Source organism: Salmo trutta, chromosome 13 (genome assembly GCF_901001165.1).
Source record: "Salmo trutta chromosome 13, fSalTru1.1, whole genome shotgun sequence".
Lineage (NCBI taxonomy): Eukaryota > Metazoa > Chordata > Actinopteri > Salmoniformes > Salmonidae > Salmo > Salmo trutta.
The window spans coordinates 8,689,164-8,714,510 of NC_042969.1; the positions used below are offsets into that span (position 1 = coordinate 8,689,164).

The 25,347-nt window shown below is 41.4% G+C and overlaps 2 protein-coding genes across 2 annotated transcripts; both read left to right on the forward strand.

Annotated features, from left to right (window-relative positions):
• ltc4s (leukotriene C4 synthase) lies at positions 1–12,726 on the forward strand. The gene is made up of 5 exons (XM_029770817.1): positions 1–183; positions 444–543; positions 8,407–8,477; positions 9,443–9,524; positions 10,023–12,726. Exons 1-5 carry the CDS (start codon positions 126–128, stop codon positions 10,183–10,185), a joined length of 474 nt encoding a protein of 157 aa, XP_029626677.1. The 5' UTR covers positions 1–125; the 3' UTR covers positions 10,186–12,726.
• A 717-nt stretch (positions 12,727–13,443) lies between these two features.
• On the forward strand, positions 13,444–15,390 carry LOC115205134 (protein chibby homolog 1-like). The gene is made up of 2 exons (XM_029770816.1): positions 13,444–13,819; positions 14,811–15,390. Exons 1-2 carry the CDS (start codon positions 13,784–13,786, stop codon positions 15,366–15,368), a joined length of 594 nt encoding a protein of 197 aa, XP_029626676.1. The 5' UTR covers positions 13,444–13,783; the 3' UTR covers positions 15,369–15,390.
• Positions 15,391–25,347: the final 9,957 nt, after the last annotated feature.

Sequence of the window (25,347 nt, forward strand, 5' to 3'; positions counted from 1 at the left end):
AGGCTAATCAAATCAGGAAGTTGCCGCCTCTTCCTCCGAGTTGACACCTATTGTTCTACTCAGTCAGAGAAACAGTTTGCATCTGAACACCACGTTGAAAGGAGAGTCACTTTTAGCTCTAAAATATGCTGGATCAGGTAGTGCTCATTGCAGGAGTAACGGTGTTGGGTGTGTTAGAGCAAGGTAAGTTGATAATATTTTCTTTCTATAAAAAGTGCAGTGCTTTTATGATAAACCTGTGGTCATTATCATAGTACAAGTAATTAAGTGAACTTGTTTATATTCAATTTAACATTGTAAATGTTAACCTGTGGCAGAAAATGCACATCTTATCATATCTGATTCTTTGAGTGCTGGTACAATTTCCTTGTCAAGAAGTGTGTGGGGAAATTATTTTTCAGGTTTTTATAGCGTGGCTATTGTGATGTGTGTTTTTGTTGTAGCTTACTTCTCTCTGCAGGTGATATACGCCAGACGCAAGTACTCTGTCTCCCCACCTAGCACCTCAGGACCCCCAGAGTTTGAGAGGGTCTTCAGAGCTCAGTAAGTCTGCTAGATCTGAAATGACAAATGTCTATCAGCAATTAATACTGATTTCTATACTTAATTTACCCAAATATAATTTTAGTATTAAGTTGTTACATTATCATACTGGTGAGACCTGACTTTCGCAATTAACCCCTGTCTGCAAGCGGGGCCAATAACAATGGCCCTTATTGTCATTGGAATTGAACCAACTAATATGAGTGCTTGAATATTAAAAACAAGGGGAAACAACCAACTCTGTTTCACAGACAATAGATGTAGAGTGTAGGCCTATTTAGTTTATTGTCAAAGGTGTTTGAGGTTCTTAAAGTACTTGAATTTGGCACTCTGAAATTCAAGTACTGGAATACCTTAAATCTGACATTTTATGAAGTTGGTACATGAAAAGTAATTAAATTAAAATGAGAGGACAAAATGATCAAATATGGTAATATGAAAAATATTAGAAACGTATTTGTCTTGCAAATGAATTTCCAGGCAGACTACAGAGTTTATTTCCTCAAGTGTTTTGCGGTCTGGTTGCCAGAAGAGCTCGCTCATTCCACTCACACTGCCACTCAGCCAGCGCCTAATCAGAACTGATTGATTTTAGGCACCGCGAAACACCACATCGACAGCTAAAATGCCGGGCAAATGTATACTGAACAAAACGCAACAGGTAACGTGTTGGTCCCATGTTTCACGAGGTGAAATAAAAGATCCCTGAAATGTTCCATATGCACAAAAAGCTTATTTCAAATTTTGTGAACAAATTTCTTTACATCCATGTTAGTGAGCATTTCTCCTTTGCATAGATAATCAATCCACCTGATAGGTGTGGCATATCAAGATGCTGATTAAACAGCATGATCATTGCACAGGTGCAGCTCGTACTGGGGTTAATAAAAGGCCACTCTAAAATGTGCTTTTTGTCACACAACACAATGCCACAGATATCTCACGTTTTGAGGGAGTGTGCAATTGTCATGCTGACTGCAGGAATGTCCACCAGAGCTGTTGCCAGAGAATTTAATCATAATTTCTCTACCATAAGCTGCCTCCAACGTTATTTTAGAACATTTGGCAGTACATCCAAACGGCATCACAACTGGCAGACCACGTGTAACCACGCCAGCCCACGACCTCCACATCCGGCTTCTTCACCTCGTCTAAGAGCAGCCACCCAGACAGCTGATGAAACAGGAGTATTTCTGCCTGTAATAAAGCCATTTTGTGGGGAAAAACAAATTCTGATTGGCTGGGCTCCTAAATGGGTGGGCATATGCCCTCCCAGGTCCACCCATGGCTACGCCACTGCCAAGGCATGTGAAATCCATAGATTTGGGCCTAAAACATTTATTTCAATTGACTGATTTCCTTATGAACCATAACTCAGTAAAACCGTTAATTGTTCCATGTTGCATTTCTATTTTTGTAAAATATAGATTTAAGTCTGCCTGGCAGAATATTGATGATTTATTAATTTTTTATTTTATTTTACTTCACCTTTATTTAACCAGGTAGGCTAGTTGAGAACAAGTTCTCATTTACAACTGCGACCTGGCCAAGATAAAGCAAAGCAGTGCGACACAAACAACACAGAGTTACACATGGAATAAACAAACATACGGTCAATAACGCAATAGGAAAAAAAGGCCAAATACAGTGTGGGCAAATTGGGTAAGATGAGGGAGGTAAGGCAATAAATAGGCCATAGTGGTGAAATAATTACAATTTAGCAATTAAACACTGGAGTGATAGATGTGCAGAAGATGAATGTGCAAGTAGAGATTCTGGGGTGCAAAGGAGGAAAAAAAACAGTTTGGGGATGAGGTAGTTGGATGGGCTATTTACTGATGGACTATGTACAGGTGCAGTGATCTGTGAGCTGCTCTGACAGCTGGTGCTTAAAGTTAGTGAGGGAAATACGAGTCTCCAGCTTCAGTGGTTTTTGCAGTTCGTTCAGCAGAGAGCTGGAAGGAAAGGTGGCCAAAGAGGAATTGGCTTTGGGGGTGACCAGTGAAATATACCTGCTGGAGCGTGTGCTACAGGTGGGTGCTGCTATGGTGACCTGTGAGCTGAGATAATGCGGGGCTTTACCTAGCAAAGACTTAGATGACCTGGAGCCAGTGGGTTTGGCGATGAATATGTAGCGAGGGCCAGCCAACGAGAGCATACAGGTCGCAGTGGTGGGTAGTATATGGGGCTTTGGTGACAAAACCAATGGCACTGTGATAGACTGCATCCAATTTGCTGAGTAGAGCGTTGGAGGCTATTTTGTAAATGATATCGCCGAAGTCAAGGATCGGCAGGATAGTCAGTTTTACGAGGGTGTGTTTGGCAGCATGAGTGAAGGATGCTTTGTTGCGAAATAGGAAGCTGATTCTAGATTTCATTTTGGATTGGAGATGCTTCATGTGAGTCTGGAAGGAGAGTTTACAGTCTAGCCAGACACCTAGGTATTTGTAGTTGTCCACGTGTTCTAAGTCAGAACCGTCCAGAGTAGTGATGCTGGACGGGCGGACAGGTGCAGGCAGCGATCGGTTGAAGAGCATGCATTTAGTTTTACTTGCATTTAAGAGCATTTGGAGGCCACGGAAGGAGAGTTGTATGGCATTGAAGCTCATCTGGAGGTTTGTTAAGTGTCCAAAGAGGGGCCAGAAGTATACAGAATGCTGTCGTCTGCATAGAGGTGGATCAGAGAATCACCAGCAGCAAGAGCAACATCATTGATGTATACAGAGAAAAGTCGGCCCGAGAATTGAACCCTGTGGCACCCCATAGACTGTCAGAGGTCCAGACAACAGACCCTCCGATTTGACACGCTGAAGTCTGTCTGAGAAGTAGTTGGTGAACCAGGCGAGGCAGTCATTTGAGAAACCAAGGCTGTTGAGTTTGCCGATAAGAATGTGGTGATTGACAGTCGAAAGCCTTGGCCAGGTCAATGAATACAGCTGCACAGTATTGTCTCTTATCGATGGTGGTTATATCGTTTAGGACCTTGAGCGTGGCTGAGGCGCACCAATGACCATGGTTTTTGCCAGACTCAGCCAGTGATGTAGTAGAGGGTAAACGTTGTTTACGCACCTTTTTTATTTTGTTAATTATCATTTACCCACTTATTGCGTTCCCAGCTTTGATCAATGCTCAGAAGCCTTCTTGATCTGACAAACACTGTATAGCTAGCTCTGCAAACGAGTGGAATCATGTATGCTCGTTATGTAGGCCGTCATTGTAAATACGAGTACAGCTCCTTAATTCTTGGGGCTATGTGGGACGTTAGCGTGCCACCCGTGGCGCACCCTATCAACAGCAGGTGCATTTCAAGAGCGGCAAATTTGAAACCAAATAAATGTCAAAATTCAAATTTCTCAAACATACAACTAACTTACAGCCTTTGAAAGATAAACATCTTCTTAATCTAACCACGTTTACCGATTTCAAAAAGGTTTTACGGGGAAAGCATAAAGTTAGGTTATGTTAGGAGAGTACATTGACAATAGCTGTGTGTAGTGTATTGTCGATTCAAAGACAGGCGTCACCAAAACCATAAAATCAGCTAAAATTATGCACTAACCTTTTACAATCTCCATCAGATGACACTCCTAGGACATTATGTTAGACAATGCATGCATTTTTAGTTCTATCAAGTTCATATTTATATCTAAAAACAGCGTTTTACTATGGCGTTGATGTTCAGGAAATCGTTTCCCTCCAATACCGGCAGTCAAGTCATGACAACAAAATAATTAATTAATATTAGAAAACATTGGTAAAATATTATATTGTCATTCAAAGAATTATAGATTTACATCTCTTGAACGCAATGGACTTGCCAGATTTAAAATTAACCTTACTGGGAAATCACACTTTGCAATAATCTGAGCACTGCACCAGAAAAATACGCATTGCGATACAGACTAACCGCCATGTTGGAGAGATCGAAAATACTATGTAAATAATCCATTACCTTTGATTCTCTTCATCAGATGTCACTTCCAAAGAATCCCAGGTCCATAACGAATGTAGTTTTGTTCAAAAAAGCTCATCATTTATGTCCAAAAACCTCCGTGTTGTAGCACATGATCTAAGCCAGCCGGACTTCACTTCAAGAACGGAAAAAATATATTTTCGTTCGTTCAAACATGTCAAACGTTGTATCGCATAAATCATTAGGGCCTTTTTTAACCAGAACATGAATAAAATTCAAGGCGGACCATTGGGTTCTCTTTTAAAACGTTTCGGAATGAGAGTACCCACCATCAAATCACGCGCCAGGTGTCTAATGGGCCATCGCCGTTCCAACGCTCTTCTTCAGTCAGACCTCACTGTAGAAGACTCAAAACACTTTGTAAAGGCTGGGGACATCTTGTGGAAGCAATAGGAAGTGCCAAAATATTCCTCCTTCCCTTTGTTTTTCAATGGTATAGGCTTAAAGTCAATTCAACACATCAGGTATCCACTTCCTGTCAGAATCTGTCTCAGGCTTTTGCCTGCCAAATGAGTTCTGTTATACTCACAGACACCATTCAAACAGTTTTTGAAACTTTAGGGTGTTTTCTATCCATATATAATAAGTATATGCATATTGTAGTTACTGGGTAGGATTAGTAACCAGATTAAATCGGGTACATTTTTTTATCCAGCCGTGAAAATACTGCCCCCTATACCCTAACAGGTTAAGGATAGGGGGCAGTATTGACAATTTCAGAAAAAATATGTGCCCATATTAAACTGCCTCCTACTCAAACTCAGAAGCTAGGATATGCATATTATTAGTAGATTTGGATAGAAAACACTCTGAAGTTTCTAAAAACGTTTGAATGGTGTCTGTGAGTATAAAATAACTCATATGGCAAGCAAAAACCTGAGAGAAATCCTACCAGGAAGTGGAAATCTGGATGCATGGGCTCTCTTCAAGTCGTTTCCTATTGAATACACAGTGATGTAGTAATAATTGTGCACTTCCTACGGCTTCCACTAGATGTCGACGGTCTTTACAAAGTTGTTTGAAGCTTCTACAATGAACAGAGCCTGAATGACAAGGAGGGGAAGTTGTTGAGGCAGGGGTGACATCACTTCTTGGAGCGCGTTCATGAGGATGGATCCCTCCCGTTCCAAAACCTTTTTCTAGACACAGGAACCATCCGGTTGAAATATTATTGAATCTTCATGTTCTGAAGGCCCTAAAGATTGATTTTTTTACAACGTTTGACATGTTTGAACGAACGTAAATACAACTTTTTTTTAAACTTTTCGTCGCGACATCGTCCGCGCGCTTTCTACACTTGGAGTAGCTTACTGGACGCACGAACAACGAGTTATTTGGACTTAAATTATGGACTTTAGCGAAAAAACAACATTTGTTGTGGACCTGGGATCCCTGGAAGTGCCTTCTAATGAAGATGATCAAAGGTAAGGGAATATTTCTAATGCAATGTATGATTTTAGATGACTCCAAGATGGCGGCTATCTGTATAGCCTAGTGTATTTTTCTGAGCTCAGTACTCAGATTATTCCAGAGTGCTTTCCTCGTGAAGCTTTTTTGAAATCTTTCATAGCGTTTGCATAAAGGAGATGTTCATCTATAATTCTTTGAATGACAGCTTAATTTTTTATCAACGTTTATGACAAGTATTTTTGTAAATTGTAGCGCTGATTCACCGGCAGTATTTGAGGGAAATATTTTCTGAACGTCACGCGCTGATGTAAAATGCTGTTTTTATATATAAATATGAACTTTGTCGAACAAAAAATGCATGTATTGTGTAACATGATGTTCTAGGAGTGTCATCTGATGAAGATCGTCAAAGGTTAGTGCTGTGTTTTGGGTATTTGTGATGCATGCTAGTTGCTAGGAAAATGGTTGTGTGGTTGTTTTTGTCGATGTACTCTCCTAACATAATCTAATGTTTTGCTTTCGCTGTAAAGCCTTGTTGAAATCGGACAACGTGGTTCGATTCAGGAGAAGTGTATCTATAAAATGGTGTAAAATAGTCCTATGTTTGAGAAACAGAAATGATTAGATTTGGTTTTGAATATGGCGCTCTGATTTTTTTTCGCTGGCTGTTGATCCCGGTTACGGGATCCGTGTGGCAAGACTGATTTGCCTAAATAAAGGTTAAATTAAAAAAGTAAGCCTGCTCCCCCGGATTTGCCCTGATGGCATCGTATTCATTCACTACTCTGCCCAATGGGAAACTTCGCCACGACATAAACCGAGGTTAAAAATAACTACCTAAGTCCAGACCAGTGTGGGAAAGTAGCAGTGAGACGCCGCTGAGAGTGGGAATGTTTTTAACATCCCTCGACTCTTGCGTGTCAACATACATCCCCCCCAAACAAAAGAACTGACTCTCGGAAAATGAGTGTACAACTTGTAAATAGTCACTGATATTTCAGTCAGTCTAGCTAGTTAGGTAGCTCAAGGACTTTGGCTGTTAGCTCGCTAGCTAACGTTACCTGGCTATGACTAGTTAGTTAGAAGGATGCGGTTGGAAGCTAACGTTGAATGGCGCCTGACCACAACAGGAGCAGTTGACTGAAATTAAACTAGCTAACTATAATCAAAAGATGGGCTATAAATTCTCATAACAAAATACATATTCTTTATAGCGAGTAGTGAGACAGTGGTGAGTCAGGCGGCAATGGAGGCAAATGAGATGCACATAGGAAGCATTGAAGCAAGCAGGGAGAGAGGTTAGTAGTACTGTGGTTTTATTTAATTTGGCAAGTCAGGTTAAAACACATTTTTATTTACAATGACGGCCTACCAAAAGGCAAAAAGCCTCCTGTGGGGACGGGCTGAGATTTAAAAATACAGGACAAAACACACATCACGAAAAGAGAGAACACTACATGGAGACCTAAGACAACACAGCATGGCAGCAGCACAACATGATACATTATTTGGCACAGACAACAGCAAAGGGTAAGAAGGTAGAGACAATACATAACGCGAAGCCGCCACAATTGTCAGTGCCCGTGGTTGAGTCTGAATGAAGAGATTGAGATCAAACTGTCCAGTTTGAGTGTTTGTTCCAGTCGCTAGCTGCAGCGAGATGAAGACGAGCGACACAGGGAAGTGTGTGCTTTGGGGACCTTTAACAGAAAGGGTCCCATGTGGGGTCCCCTAAAATTTAAATATGATTCCCTGAGAGAATATTTGATCTTATCAAACACATGAACTTGTTTCTCTTCAAATGGGTATAGAATACATCATTTTAGAGTCAATTAAGGGCCTTTTACGCTGTCGGAATTCATTTCCATGTCATCTGTTGGGACAGCCTGTGGGACCTAAAATGTAGTGAAATATAAAGACAATTTAATATGTACACTGAAAAAAATATAAACGCAACATGCAACAATTTCAAAGATTTTACTAAGTTACAGTTCATATAAGTAAATCAGTCAACATCATCAGTACTGACTTACCATCATGTATGTAGTAAATAAGTAGTGAAACACGTATTGTTGAGTAGAACTTGTAAGGTGGTGATGAATAGTAAAAATAAAAATCATGAGGTTGTGGCCATAATGCCATCTGGTGGCGACTAGAAACTATTGCATGGGGGGGAGCTATTACATCTTCATGGTCCTTGAAAATAAATATTAGTACTTGAACAGCCTTGAATTTGACTTGCCACGGTCTGTATGAACCCTGGAATATTTACCCAAATACATTGCAAGATAATTTGGTCAAGAAAAATGTTATAGTCAGAAATGGCATGCCCAAAAGCCACCGAATCGCCCCTAGGTCAAGAAAAATGGATTTAATGTTTGCCTAAAAGCCACCGCATTTGTAGAATTGCCCATATGTGCTTGCTATGTATTTTTCAATGATTCTTGGCTCTTGGATGGATTTTTGTTTTGTTTCTTTAGAGCCAACTGCTCTGAATATTTCCCGATCTTCATCATCATCCTATGGGTGTCTGGACTCTTCTTCAGCCAAGGTAGGCACCCAAAATACATTTTCTGCTGCCTCAGTGCACCCACAGAGCCCCATGCATTTTCTTACAATTTCACTGAATGTTTGTATTGTGACTTCCTCTTTGAGTCAAGTTGACTCCCATTGAGGAAATGAAAAGAAGATTTTATGTTTTGACAGGCAGAGATTGGCAAAATATATATTTTTACAAGATACTCTAATGATACCAATGTATCAAAAATAAAGAGCTAAATCATTTTGTATTGGATCTAGATTAAAATACAGGTATTTTGTATATTTTAACATTTTCTAACACGCCTTCACTGCAACAACATTCTCAGTAATGGGGGAAAAACTGACTTGCTATCACTGTGATATTTGGTTGTTTATCTACCTTAGTTGAATGCACTGACTAAGTCGCTCTGGATAAGAGTGTCTGCTAAATGAACAAACTGTAAATGTAAAAATGAACAATTGCAAAGCACACTGGGTATTATTATTGGCCTTGTTTTGGGGGAGGAGCTCATGACAATAATACCAAACATGCTTTGCAGGTGTTCATTTTAACATTTACATTTGTCATTTAGCAGACACCCTTATCACACCATAGTGCAATTAGACTTCTGATACCAATGTATAGCATCACATAGCCATTGATTCTTGAAGAGTAAAACTTATAAATGTCTCATGAGCTTAGTTTAACTGTCTTACTCATCACAACCCAATAATATAAGCTTGTTTTACTCCATTGTTTGTGAAGTATGTAAACAAACACTGTACAGCTTCAAAATATGATTAAAACTGTTGTTTGATATCATGGATGGTCAGTCCTTGCATCAATAGCTCCATATATGAATTTGAGTGGTTTCTCCTGCCCCATCCCTCAGCTGTTTACTAAAAGAAGTGGCGGAGTGACCGCTTTGTTGTTTAAATCCCAGATTTCCCTTTTAACTGCTAAATTATGACAACATTTTTCTCTTCGTCACCTAGGTCTGTCAGCACTATGTGGACTCCTATACCTGTACGGGCGCTACCAGTACTTCAGGGGCTATGCTAAAACGGCACATGGACGGTAATGACCTATCGGTCTGTCCCTCGGGGCCTGTTCCTATAATTATGCCTCATTCCTTGGCATTGCAGATCATCGTTCTGTTCCTTGGAATTACATGTCTGGCGTATTAGATCATTGATTCTCAAGAAAGGGAGTAAGGAGTGATTTCATTTTGAAGTATAGAATCAGAATCAGTGTTCCCTCATAATAAATAGCAGCAGGTGCCTTCTACATGTGGATACCAGAGCCTTCTTTTTGCAGAGTTGTCAAAATGGGGTGGTCTGTTTTCTATTATCTGGAGGCTTGAACAATTCCTCAACTGTCACTTTCCCTGTATCTTTCCCATAGGAAGTTTTTTAGAAAAGTTGAATCTCGTATTCTGTCCAAATGTAATTTAGTCTTGTTCAGTCAATGTACTCCAAACCAACAATATTAAGTCATTGTTTCTGAATTATTGTGCAACGCATTGCTGAGAATTAAATTATCTTGCTCTCCCCCCCCTCTTTCTCTCCTTCCCAGACTAGCCCCTCTGTATTTCTGTGCCAAGGTTCTGTGGGTTCTGATCGGGTTTTCCGCCCTGGGGATTCTGGGTTCTATGTGTCGGTTCTACCTGGATCTGGACCTGAAGCAGCTCGCCAGTTCTATCCTGGACCTGACTGAGGAGGAGGGGGCGGGACTGTAAGGGATGAGCAGGAGAAGAGATTTAAAGGAGAGATGATGGGATACACTAACAACTGCAGACAAGCTACCTCCATTGCCAAATCAAGACTACTAAATGGAATTGTTGATTGAAGTAGGGAAAGATGTGTTCCAACCTTGAGCTGCAGTTTTGAAATGATAGTTATGTCCGGTCTTGGCCTATTGTAGGCTATTTTACAAACTGCTTGTAACCTCATTTAGATTGAGGTTACAGTCCCCCTAAACCAAGGCATGTTTCAGACTGAAATATGGAACAAAAACATTGTTTTGATGAAAGCAAACAGGGTAGGCCTATTCATTAATTAGTAAAGTTAGCTTAATCTTTTCCAAAAACCTGCATACCAAGTGTAAGCTCATATCAAACACAGCCAAAAGAAAACACCTGCAAAATGTGAGTACCTAATAGTTAAGAAGGGAATCATTTAAGCTTTAATGCTTTTAACTGTGTGTCTCAACTCATATTATTAAGCGGATTACTCCGTTAAAACGGGAGCGAACAGTGATATTGATTAGAAAGAAGCACCTGTTTGGGTATCGTGAGTCGCAGCTCAAATTGCCCCCAGTCCTTCATTTAGCAAATCACCTTGCAACTCCAGTAGGCCTAAGTGTTTTTCAGTTTAGACAGAGAATATAGGCTTAAACATTTTATTTAGTTGTCCAGTGTGCTGACTGACTAGTGTGCTAGCTAGCCTGTGTGTTTAGTGTCATTAATTGCCATAAGAAAAAGGCTTGTGGAAAAAGCAACTCCCTTGCTATCATTATTGCCAAAAAATTAAATGTTAGATTACTTCACTTGGCTACTATTAGGCTACTAACTAATCCACATTTGTGAATTCCAACTCTGTTCAAGCAAGGGTACTTCCTTACAAAATTAGCAAGCAATTTGGTAAAACCCGAGAGAAAAAAAGGGGCTAGACTGTTGTCATAAGTGTGCTGATGCATCCAAACGATGTTAAAGCCCCATGTTTATTTTATTTAGAAATTATTTTATGTCTAAATCTGTTTGTTTATTGAAAATAACTCAATATATTTATAATTTACTTCCCCGAGCATCCTTTTGCCATTGGAATGCTCAGTCTGATCTTGTGGGTGTGTTGATACAAATGTAAATATATTTACATACTCAGCCCTGATTGGTGGATAGAATTGTCTAGACCAGGGATGGGCAACTGGCGGCCCAGCCCTCCCTTTGTAGGCCCGCGGACCAATTTCCAAAGACCAAAGAAAATATTGTTGCGATCTAAACTTGCAGTAATCATGGTCGAATTACCAAACATTTCTCTCCACTCTATTGCAAAATGTGTAGCATTGCAGTAAGTTAGCTGTAAAACTGCACATTTTTCTCTCTGCACCATGGCAAAATGAGTAGAATTGCATGAAATGATTTCTAAAATTGCTAAATCTTCTCTCTGCTCCATTACAAAATGTGTAGATTTTTAGCAAACTTGCTTTAAAACTGCAAATGTTGCTTAGGGCCTCCAAAAGGCTAGGGTCTGCTCTAACTGCATGTGTGGGTATGCAGACCCACGAGCCACTACGGCCTCCCATGATGAGTTCAGATTTTTTTGTGGCCCTCACCCCCATCAACGTTGCCCATCCCTGGTCTAGACTCTAGAGCCTACCCCGTGTACCCCTTCAAAGTTGGAGAATACATATGCAAATAAAAGATGATTGGTCAGAATAATCAGATTCTGATGTCATTATCTGGACCAAAAATGCCATCTCACCTAAAGAAAGGTACTTTACATTTTAATGATTAAATGGGCCAAATTTTGCATGTTAACTGACCATTTTATTTTGGGTAAGTAAAACATGACCTCTTTTTGGCCAATGGACTAAAGGCCCAATGCAGCTGTTTATATATCAATATCAAAAATATCTGCGTAACAATTTAAACCTTACAGTAATAGTTTTCCATTAAAATTGACCAAAATAGCTTTTTAGCAAAAATTAATTTTTCTAGCAATAATTTTTTTCTCTGTCTAACTTGGAGTGGTCTTAGTGGGGAGGAGAATTTAAAGTAGCTGTTATTAGCAGCGAGGTTTTGAACGCTTGTTATTGGTCTGTTAACCAACTATTAGCCTGGTGATGTCAAGCCCAAACTTAAACCCATTCAAACATGCTGATTAGAAGGTCCTGTGTGGATAGTTGCTTGTTGAAAATACAATCAGGAAATAACTGACTCATTTTTTCACAAGTTTAATCAGCTGTTGTGCAATATGATATAAAACACAGGGAAAAACTGATTTTTCATTGCACTGGGCCTAATGTCAACACAGGTATATTGTGTAAAATGGTTTTTGGAATCCCCTGTTTTCCATTGGTGATTTAGTTTCTGTTGTATGGCATAGTGATCTGTGCTGGATCTTAGTGTTAAACATCAAGAAATAAAAAACATTTGGATTACTGTTGATATTTGATATCTGCTCATTTGTACATTTTTATTTGAATATAATCTTTGGTGAGATGTTCATTTGCACTGAAATTGTAACTTCATAAATAAAGCAACTAACTTTGTGAATGTTAAACATTAGTTATTCTATTTGTATTGAAGTTGGGTAGAAATTTGAAATAATTTGAGACCTATGCACATATGGGGGACACTGTTTGGGCTCCCCAAATCCTTCAGCTTTAGCAGTTTGTCGTTTGGGGAAAATCTGATCATTTTAGGAAAAGACAAACACAGAGAGACCAGCATATGGTAGCTTTAAAGACTTAAAGCTACCACAGATGAGGAGGGATACAACGCAGCTTCTGCTACTTCTGGATGGTATTTTATAGTGGAGTAATACTACTTTATTTATCCTGTAAATATGTCATTATTTGTAAGTGTTTGTTAGATTTGACTTGTTTTTGGATTTCAAAAAATATTGCTTATTTCTGGTGGTTTTGACCCACATATTTGCAGTTTGACTGGCAGGTCACCTGTTTTTGGCTTGCAAGCTGGCTAATTGTTTCTGGTTTTTCAAATGATGCATCGACACTGGACCAGCTTTTTTGTTATACCTGTCTGCTGGTTCCTGATCTTTTTGAAAACATCAGTTGAAGAGTCCCCTGAAGCTTGAGAGGATTGGAAGATGCAGTGCTGAGGCAGAGGGCTCGTAGTGAGGATGGCTGGCTACTACTCTGAACTGTGGGTGAGCTTTCAGGCGCACAGAGCTGCTGTATGGCACCAAGTGGGTGTCATACATTGTGAAGGAGGAGAAGTCCAGTAGCTGAACCATCATCCTTCCTCTGATCAAGCCATGAACTGTCCCTCCATCTTTGGAAGATGCATGCACAAAGATTTGGCCTCTATTGGTTGACCTAACTATAGCTAGGCTTCTCATTATGTATTTCTTGTTTTTTTTGCCTTTGAAGCGCTTTGAGATTGCTATGAAAATAATTATACAAATGTAATTTATGATTATTACTATCCCGGAGTCTTACTGTACACTGGAATGATTCTAAATGTCATTGTCCTCCAACATTTCCATGCTGTTGCTATGGTAATGTGCAAAGATTCCATACCATAACAGAATAATGAGTAATATTTATAAAGTAATTTTCTCAAACCCAAGGCGCTACACGCCTTGAGAAGCATGAAAAGTATCAGAGAGGAGTGGCAGGAGGAGTGGGTAAGTTAATGATTAAGTCTTCATCTCCATCTGTAATATATTTTTTTCAAATAAAATGATTTTTTTTCTGTTTCCCAATTTTGATCTTGTCTCATTGCTGCAACTCCCCAACGTGCTCGGGAGGCGATGGTCGAGTCAAGCGTCCTCCAATTTATGACTCGCCAAACCGTGCTTCTTAACACCCGCCCGCTTAAACCGAAAGCCAGCCGCACCTATGTGTCGGAGGAAACACTGTTCAACTGACGAACGGGGTCAGCCATGAGCCAAGTGAAGCCCCCCCCGGCCAAAGCATCCCCCAACCCTGATGACGCTGGGCCAATTGTGCACCACCCCTATGGTACTCCCCGATCAGGGCCGGTTGTGATGCAGCCCGGGATCGAACCCTGGTCTGTAGTGACGCCTCTCAGCGTATTCTTCTGGAGGTGTTTTAAACCTATTAATCAGATCAGGGCTGACCAACTCTCTTCAAGAGATACTATATGTGCAGGTTTTCTTTGTTGCAAATAAATGTAACTAATCTATGTGGATGTTTAGAAGAGGTCCTGGTCCTGTCATCATGGAGCCTTAACAGGACGGTAGGAAAGGCTTGGTTGTTGATTGTGCTCTGAATGGAAGTGGAGGGTCAAATGAGGTGCTTCTACATTCAGTTGAATGTATCCCAGAGGGGGAACCCTTAACTGGACACCACAGGTTTATATATTGAGGGGTTGTTTGACTGTTTATACAAACTTTTTGGTAGAATGATTTTTTTTTAATTTGGGAATTTATGCAACATACTGTACATAATGTATGGTCAGGTGTTTTTAAAGCAGGGTTGAAACAAAAGCCTGCACACCCTCGAAAGGAATGTTGGCTATCCCTGTCTTAGATGTTTAGGGACTACGGAAACACTGTTTTCAGTTCTCTTCTGCACGAAATGAATGTTGTGCAATGCATCATGCCTGCATTAGTGTAAAACATTCCCAGAAAAATGTATTAAATGATTCACCAGGGCAGGAGCAAACCCGGCGCAGGAACCCGAGGTGAGCCAGAGCGCCGTCCCAAGATGTCCATATTCAGAGAGATGTGGGATAAACTGGGGACCCCGTCGACGGCCCTCTCCCCAGGCAACTGGAACCCCAAACTCCCTCCCGCCAGGCTCGACGCCTCCCTTTCTTCCCTTTACTACCTTGACTTCAACTCCCGTGAAACCGAGCTGGGGCCCGATTACGCCCCCCTGGCCCTCACCCTGGGGGGCCACAGCCTCATCTTCCAGGAGGGCCAGTGGCTGTTGCAGCAGAGGCCCCAAGGGGCCAAGGGCCGGAGTCCAAAGGCAGGGGACCGAACCCGCATCCACCGCCTGAAGAATAAGAACCGGGAGTTACAGGAGGAGAATAATGCCCTGAAGATCCGGGTGGAACTGCTGATGGACATGCTGGCAGAGACCACAGCCCAGCTACAGGGCTCTGATCCTGGGGAGGGGGGAAGCCAGGACAGCCTAGCAGTACCACAAACACCTCAGTTGAAAAGGGCAAGCTTCCAGATTGGGTCTACTAAAAGAAAGTCCTAAAACAGTATGATAACAGTGGGACCGTGTGAAGTGGATGAAATGGTTCCTGCTGGACGAATAAACGGAGGTTGACTGTCATCTGTTTCATTGGTCTTGGTGTTTTTTTTAGAATGATAAGTATTTGACTGGCTATTCTAGCCTGTGCTACAGCAAGTGTGTTGGCGTTAGGGCAGCTTTATACCACTGCTGATGCATAGTTGTCTGCTGAGTGCTTTCGGGTGTGTGGTGGAGTGATGGGAAATGAGGCTGGAGACACCATGTTTTTCGCTTTCAGTTTTCTGACACAGATCCTTAGCCAGGATGTGCTATGCAAAAAAGTTGAGATCCCGCTAACTTTTTAGTTGGACGGTGCAACGAAAATGTAGTGCATCTCATATCTTTCCCTTTTGATTTGCCCCAAAGCATGGCTGTCATTGAACGCCATTGGTTTGACTGAGTTTTGGATGTGTCATTTCGATTGGTTTGGAAGCACCTTTAGTCTTGTTGTGTACTGGTTTGTCCAGGAACAGTATGGTGTACAGATGCTGTGGTGGTTACACCATAACTTATGTCACATTAGCTCTTATTTTCCCTTAGAACTGTGGGTAAAAAGATGTCTGTGCCAATGAACTTCCTGTCTGAAATTAAGCTTTTCCACACAGTGTTCCACAGCTGACACACACGCATATTCTAATTTACAAGTATTGTATTGATGTTAAGCAGCAGAATTCATTTCTCATTGATACTGTATGTGTATCACACTTAACCTATTGATACCCTGTTGATAGTTTTGCAAAATTCCAATAGGCAGCTTTCAAGGTTCAATCGAGTATGTAACTACAGCTTATAGACCCAGGTGGACCCGACCACGGCTCTGCATAGCCTTATAGCGTATTTACTTTACGCTAATAAGGTGAATTTATTGAATTATAGAAGGCCTAGCCAACATATAGACATATTAGTTAACCAGAAGAGCAACTTCGCTGATAAACAGTCTTTGGTCACTCGGGTCCAATCAGGTCTGTGTCCCCCTTGAAGGAAAAAAAGATTCTGCTTCGGCACTCATTGTCATCAGGTCCGTTCGGGTCCGGGCCCAGCTTCTTGGACCGGGGAAGACCTACATTGCATCCCCAAAAGACCAGTAATCCCCCCCCCCCCCCTCAAACAACTGGGATGCATCTGCAGAAAGATATTAAATCGGAGAGAAGAAAAAGAGAGGAAACGTTTGTATCTTGTGCCAGCATGGAGATAATCTGTGGCGCTATCCTCTGAAGTCCTGTGAGCTGTTCGCAGTAAACTGTGGATGAGCTATTGGTTCCTGATATGCCCTCAACTGCTCTTAGTGAAGGAATTGCTTATAAAATCCAGATTAAACACGAGGTTGACTGACGAAGAAATAATCAGTTCTGGTAGAGACTTGGACATTTATCTTTAGTCATTGTTTTATTTATATATATATATTTTAATAAGTTTTTCATGAAATACTGACACCATCATTTACACTGCAGCTTCATGCTCATTTTGTCAGTTATAAATGTTTGCTTTCAGTTGGAAGATAACAGAACCCATTCTCTCATCCTAAGTGGAATGTAAGTACTCCATTGAGAGAGAATTTGCAGGCATGTGAAAAATGCATCTGTTTGAACTGTCTTATATTTAGCTAATATTATCGAATCAACCAGATGCTAAAGAAATAGGATGTCTGTGGAATGCTCAAACTTGAGTAGAAATCAAGGATTCACTTTCAACAAGGGAGAGGGACCAAGGGAGAGGACATGCGAGAGGAAGCCATTTTGAAATAATGGGACATGCCACGTGCCAGTGCCACACGCTTTCCTGAAGTGTCAGTGCATCATAAATTAAGAGCGAAACAGCTCAATTGAACAGATTGTAACTTGGATAAGCAAGGAAGTTTAGGCTATGTGTGTCTGTCGTTTGTGTGTGTGTGGAAGTAGCAGTGATCGGGGGGGGATAATTGTAGCTTCCTGTCATTGTTAATCCTCATGTAGCCTAGTGACCTTATCTCCCCTCACCAGACACTCCCAGCAAGGTAAAACCACTATAACAACTATCTCCTGTCACTTGACTCCTATGTCACTCAACACATGCAGTCACATCCTATGAACGAATTGCAACAACGATACTTGTTGCAGAAATTGCCTTGTGTGCTGCACAGATACATTAGGACACAGAGGTGTGACGTGCTCCTAATTGTCTTCCCGTGTTTGCGCCCTTCCCTTGATTCATTGCTTCCTTTTCAAAACACATTGGTAGAGAAATTCTGAAGGTTTCCCGAACTTTCTCACTTGTGTGTTAGTCAGACCAAAATGAGTCTGTGTTTGGGTTGTTCAGTCTCCATCTCCATACTGCATGATAGGCGGATGGTGTATCCAGCTCAGGGGAAGTCAGCCGTTCTCTGTAAGGGTAAACTTTCCTGTCGTTGCATCGGGGCTAGAAGCCAACCGGATCAGTCTAGTGTTAACTGTTTCTATGGCCTGGTTGCTGTCTAAATCACCACTTGGAAGCCAGAGGGGAAGTGTTGACCCCCCCCCCCTAGGTAAAAAGACAGTAGGTAAAGTGTTTACTCTCAATAGCCCAAGTCTTAAATTGAGACTTTGCGTGCACAACTGACTGTCCCCCATTGACATCAATGTATGACTCATTGAAAGCAATAGGCCGACATGATTTTCACCACACTTAAGCCTGCGTGTCTCAATATGGAGTTAGGCCCTATGACAGAGTTCCACAGTAGCAGACGATGGAGGGGGATAATCTATGTTTAGATCCTATCCTAATCAGCTCCTCCTTATAATCAGAAAGGAACGCAGACAACAATGGGACCCTTATGTGGCAGTGTGTGGTGTAGCTTTTGCTTGTTAGCATGAGTCTTTATCATAAGCTTATATGTTTCTGTACTTTTTGATATCTTCTATTAGATTAGGCCGACAAGACCATATTGTGAAGGTTTTCCACTGATTTCTGATGACTCATGTCGTTATGAGTGGGAATGTGTTCACAATCAAGTTACCAGGGGAAACTAGGGTAAAAGATAAGTCAAGCACAACCTTTTCCTTCCTCTTCCTATAACCCCTTCAGTTGTGTTATGACATGTCCTGTTATATCAGATTCCGTCCTCTGTCATCACATAAATAAGAACACTGTCGTTTAAAGTCAAACGCCACAGTCAGCAAGGAAAACAATAAACCATTACAAAGGTGAATGAAGCTACACAGGTTTTGCTGATGTTCCCAAGGGCTGCAATGGGTGATTGTTCAGGCTGGTGTTCCAATATCACTGACGGTGTGGGGAACTGTTTCGTTTGGCACAGCCTTGTTCAGTGTGTTGTCGCCACTCTGTTTCATGCTGCTGGAAGGCCTGGGTAGTACAGTTACTTGTGCTAAAAGCTTAGGGGGTAACAGCTGTGTCAGTTTTTAGCATTTTCTTAGGATTTAGCATGCTGGGCCTAGGGCAGGTTAATGGACAAGAGTTGGTGTTGGCTCCAAAGAGTGCCCATGATACATACAGTACATACAGAAATTTAGTGGCCTTTATTCTCTAAGTTCTGTAGTGTCGTGAAACCCATGGGTTTGGAGAGAGAGGAAACAGCGAAGCAAGAGGGTCCACTCCTGTCAATCTGTTCATGCTAGAATAAAGCGATAAGCAGACCAAGTGGGGAGTTTTTGTATGGCTGTCTATGAGAGCGTGTCAGATTTGGTCAACAAAACATTTGATTGCTAAGTGAGGCTTATTTGATCGAATAGAAGTTTTGTAAACGTTTAGGTTGTTACGAATGTACTGATCTAAGTGGACGCACGTGGAATTTCGTCAATGTTGAGAAACTATTTTATATCGGAGTTGTCAGTTATTCACACGCGTATCTGCCCTCTCATTGACTAGAATGTTCCCACCTGATCTCGCCTCCTCCCGCCTACCTTCCATCTTTGAGGATATGTATTTCCATTGTTAGAGCGGTCACTTGACTATCTTGTCAATATAAGATTGGAAATTCTCTGTGCTACACTCAACATTACCTAAGTAGTAAAGCGAGCTAGAACATTAGTAATGGTCCGATTTTTATTTTTAATAGCTACTCTTAACTAATTTTCAAATGATCAGCACGCACGAACAACCGCACACTCACTCTTGTTGTATAAAATGACTGGTTAGTCGCCCATCTACAGCAAACCTTTGGACGGCCCTGCCATCTTATTAGTGCACTGGCACAACATTCTCACCACCTCTCTCTCTCTCTCACCCCGTCTACACTTGACATTGGTGTTCCAACACCACCATCCTGGCTGCAGGAAGTCATGTTTCTGGCACTGACCACCAGATGGGATTTAGCTGCTTCCTCTGGCAGGAAGCTGGTTCAAGTATGCTAGGAGGCAGGGAGGAGAGGGGGTTGAACGGGGGAGGACGGAGGGGTAGAGTGGGGCTCAAGGGGGTAGAGCTATGTCAACAAACAGCGCCAAGTTCTAACAATGTCAGTGGGACAATAGTCAGCGGGTTAGTGGGTTCAGACCGCTGAGTGTTTGGGTGTAAACGGGCCCGTGTCATCGCCTGTTGTTGTGTATAGGCTAGCACTCCAATAGCTTAAAGCTCAGGGTGGAAGAATCCCTAAGAAGGATGTTTAGGTAGCGGAGCTTGGGGATTGGTCAAGCGAGGGTGGAGTGGGCGAGGTATTGATGTTTTTTTTTTTTTCAAGGCTGGATGTTTTAGGGATAGTGGTTAAACAGGCTGTTGTGTCATGTGGGGGCAGCAGGTATCCTAGTGGTTAGATCGTTGGACCAGTAAACCGAAATGTTGCTGGATCGAATCCCTGAGCTGACAATGTAAAAATCTGCCGTTCTGCCCCTAAACAAGGCACTTAACCCACTGATCCACGGTAGGCTGTCATTGTAAATAACAATCTATTCTTAACTGACTTGCCTGGTTAAATAAAACAATTGTAAAGTGGGAAAAAGTGTACTGCCACTACCTTATATGAATGCAGGACAAGCTGAATGTGTGCCACATTGAGTGTGGTGTGCATTTGTTGGCAAACATACAGACTCAGATTTAAGCCATCATAAATGTTACATACACTAAATACTCTAATGTCAAAGTGGAAGAAAAATTCTAACATTTGTTCAAAATAATAATGACAAAAAATACTAATATCCTCATTTAGATATGGATTCAACCCCCTGAGTTGATACATGTTAGAATCACCTTTGACAGCGATTAAAGCTACGAGTCTTTCTGGGTATGTCTCTAAGAGCTTTGCACTCCTGGTTTGTGCAACATATGTCCATTATTCTTTTCTAAATGTTTCAAGCTCTGTCAAATTGGTTGTTGATCATTGCTTGACAACCATTTTCAGGTCTTGCCATAGATTTGAAAACTTGGCCACTCAAATATGCACTATGTTCTTGGTAAGATTTGGCCTTGTTTTAGGTTATTGTTCTGCTGAAAGGTGAATTCATCACCCAGTGTTTGATGGAAAGCATATTGAACCAGGTTTTATTTTAGGATTTTGCCTGTGCTTAGCTCCATTCAGTTTATTTTTTATCCTGAAAAAATCCCTTGTCCTTAACAATTACAAGCATACCCATAACAGAGAGGGGTACTCAGTAATGTATTGTATTTGCCCCAAACATAACACTTTGTATTCAGGACACAAAGTTAATTTCTTTGCAAAGTTTTGGTATTATTACTTTAGTGCCTTGTTGCAAACAGGATGCATGTTTTAATCTGTGCAGGCTTACTTTTTTTGTCACACTCATTTAGATTAGTATTGTGAAGTAACTACAATCTTGTTGATCCATCCTCAGTTTTCTCCTATCACAGCTATTAAACTCTGTACATTTTTTAAAGTCACCATTGGCATGGGGAAATCCCTGAGCTTTTTCCTTCCACTTCGGCAACTGAGTTCGGAAGGACGCCCGTATCTTTGTAGTGCCTGTATTGATACACCTTTCAAAGTGTAATTAATAACTTCCCCATGCTCAAAGGGATACTCAGTGTTTAAAAAAAAAAATAATAATAATTTATACCCATCTACCAATAGGTTGTCTTCTTCGCGAGGCATTGGAAAACCTCCCTGGTCTTTGTGGTTGAGTCTGTGTTTGAAATGCACTGCTTGAAGGACCTTACAGATAATTGTATGTGTGGGGTACAGAGATGAGGTTCTGTAGTCATTCAAAAAACCATGTTAAAAACTATTGCACACAGTGAATCCATGCAAGTTATTGAGTGACTTGTGAAGCAAATGTTTACTCCTGAACTTATGTAGGCTTGCCATAACTAAGGGGTTGAATACTTATTGACTCATGACATTCCAGCTTCATTTTTGATTAATTCATCCAAAAATCTATTTTTAACATTATGGGGTATTGTTTGTAGGCCAGTAAAAAAAAAAATCTCTATTTAATCCATTCAGGCTGTAACACAACACAATGTGGAAAAAGGCGAAGGTTGTCAGTACTTTCTGATGGCACTGAATAGCAAATGAGTGGCACGACCTTTACCACATGCGCATCTTTTTCCACATGCGCATAACTAAACTACGTGGATGTTTAGAAGAGGTCCTGGTCCTGTCATCACGGGGCCTTAACAGGACGGTAGGAAAGGCTTGGTTGCTGACTGCACTCTGAATGGAAGTGGAGGGTCAAATGAACTGCTTCTCTAACCAAGACTAACTTCTACATTCACTTGAATGTAGTCCAGAGGTGATCCCTTAACTGGACACAACACATTTATATATTGAGGAGTTGTTTGACTCTTAATACAAACTTTTGAGGATTTTTTTTATTTATTTGTGAATTCATACAACATAGTCAAATCCAATTTTATTTGTCACATGCGCCGAATACAACAGTAGACCTTACAGTGAAATGCTTACTTACAAGCCCTTAACCAACAATGTTGTACATAATGTCAACATGATTGACAAAGCAGTAACCAGAGGAATTTCTCTTTATTTATAGGGTGTGTATCAAAATGTTTTCTCCCACTTCGTTCCTACTGAACACCACTGCTGGTTTGGAGTGCAGGCTAGATTCAACCAATGACTGGAAGCCAGAGATTCTGCTCTGTGTACTTTCACACCCCTCGTGACCACCCACTAGTTTCCCAGCTTTCTGTGGGATGTGGTGATTTTGTGACCTCATTGCTGTATCAGAGTAGCTTGTAATTTTTCAGTGGTACTGTGACTTCATCTACAAATCCATAACACTGGTGGTAAATGTTGTCTGTGTACAAAACGTGTTGAATTGGAAATGTGAACGTAGTCTTTCTCAAGACCGGATGTTGGCATGCAAGTGTATGCACGTGCGTGTACAGTATGTTTGCAGTCCAGTTTGTGTGTGTGTACGCGGTCGTCACCCTGTGTGACGCACCCAGTGAAAGGCAGGAACCACTCCACCTTTGGAGGTCAGAGAGGTGTAACACATGGTCTGGCAAGTGTTCTCCCAATCAACAGGGGTAGTGTGGGTGTGTGTTCACATACAGCTGCAGGAAATATGATATCCCAATTTACCTAATTTGCTGGCTTTCATTTCCCTTCAATCTATCTTTTGAAGCTCTTTACCGTTCGCTTTGCTGGCGTGTAATCGCCCTATGCATGTGCTCACATGTGTGGGTGTGTGTAATCACTATGGTCTGGTATAGACTCCAGCAGCTCCTAGACTAGACAGAGGCAGTGAAATTGCACTTGGCCTTGCTCTCTTGTTTACTAGCTTCCAACAACAAGTCAAATAGCCGGTTTCTCCCTGGAACCACAATGTCTCTCTGCGGCTTCGTCGACTCACTTTCCTGTTTTTCCAAGTATCACCGCCTATTGTTTTCGCTTCACATGGATGTTTAGATACCTAAACCCCGGTCGGCACCTGTCAGTTTGTGTGTGTTTGTTCTCTGTCGGGGGTCTCCAAAGTGAGAGGTGGGGGACAGAGAGGGAGTATATGTTTGAGTGAGGAAAGGGTGGAAGAAATGCTCCACAGTCACACACACAAGAAATGTGGCAACCAGACTACTACCAGCACAAAGGAAGTCTCCCCCACAAGTATTGTCAGATGCCAGCCTACAAACACAGAACAACTTAAGAGGGCAAGGAGGGGGGGGAAGGAGTGGGGAGGACAGGGAGATTTAAGTGAGCAATGGCCCATCAGATCCTCTCTGATCTGTCGTCTCTATTGCATGCTCTGCTTATCAGCTATGTGGAACAGGAGAGCACAACAAAAGCCAGAGCCAAATCTCCCTATGGTCTTACTATGTTACACTCCCTGAGGCTGTGTGTCTGTCTGTAGATGTTTTCTTCCTTTTCCTCAGCTGTATTTGTATGTAGTGACTATCGCTGGAGTCGCCGACACTTCCTTTTCCTCAGCTCCTATGTATTTGTATGTAGTGACTATCGCTGGAGTCGCCGACATTTCTAGCATGAGAGCTACTTTTATATATTATGGAACATGTCACGAGCTACTCCTTAATTTGTTCCTAGCTTTCAAATAAGTACTGTCTTGGTATTTTCCTGAATCCCATTAATTTTCCGTTTTTCCCTAACTTAATCCTGTCTTTTAATTATAAAATTATAAGTATTCATACAGAAACAATGAAATTGGATGTTCTGAGTCCATGTCAATGCTTAAAGTAACAGCCCAGTGCTTCCAGATTTCTATTAAATTTGACCTATAATTACTTACAATGAGTGAAAGTTTTTCTTCCCAAAAATTGTAATTAAGTTTAGTAAAAAAAACAGCTTACCTGTGATGGAATGGTGCCGGCGTACTCCAACCACAGAATGATGTTGACGTGTCATTAAAATGTAATTAAAAAAATTCATGCAACTAGACCGCTGATTGGCCAGCTCATCCTCCTCAGAGAGATGACATGTTCTCGGGCTCCCGAGTGGTGCAGCGGTCTAAGGCACTGCACCTCAGTATAAGAGGCGTCGCTACAGTCCCTGGTTCGCATCCAGGCTGAATCACATCCGGCCGTGATTGGGAGTCCCATAGGGCGGAGCACAATCGGCCCAGCGTTGTCCGGGTCTGGCCGGGGTAGGCCGTCATTGTAAATAAGATTTTCTTTTGTTCTTAACTGACTTGCCTAGTTAAATAAAGTTTTTTTTTTTTTTTAAATGCATGCACCACACATACTGTACAGGGGCAATATTGCTGGAAATTAATTGGCAGATATTGTTACATTTGGCTTTTTAAGCCAATTGTGGCTAACCGGGGTTGTGATAATGTCAGTGTGGATGTGATTGGATAGGAGGTGTCTGATACTTCTGCGATTTGTTTGAGGTGGAACGCGTGAAAAATACATGCCCTTTCAGAATTGTTTGGCGAGCTGCTGCGAGGTTCTGGTAGCTCGCGATCGTCCTGTTGGAGAACCCTGGACTAGAGACAGATGAATTGTTGGAGTGCCAAAAAGGCGATTGAGCATTATTCTAAAGAAATGTATTAGTAGCTTCTCTGGAATGTGTATGTGTGTTTGTAATGCATAGTAAAGCTTTGGATCAGACTACATAGTCTAATGGCAGTGTTTCCAAAATGGTCATCGATGGTCACTTCTCGGTTGTGTGTCTTTGTGTAAGAGGCTTTCTTTTGCTTCTCCTGTTCCACTGCAGTGATGAGGATGACAAGTGGAATGCACACAAACACTAAGTAGGTAGGGTTGACACACACACACGCACACCCCTACCTTGCTACTTTTCTCTCTCCTTGATGTTCTCCACTCTCTGAATACTCAATTGCTCCTAAGAGTCCAGCTTGAAGTTCACTTCCAGGTGCTCTTGACTGCTTGACTTCACATGAAGCCTGTAAAACTTCTAAAGTCTATGTTTTGACCGTTTCTTACTGTTTGCTTTGTAAAACAAAAACAAAACATAGCACTGACGATTTGCTGATAATTACCACACGCCCTCCCACAGATGTGAAGTTTGGGAGTTAACATCTGTGAAGGTGTGTGTTATGTTATTTAGGACAGGGAGTGGTGTTGTGGTTGCGTGTGTGTCTGTATACTC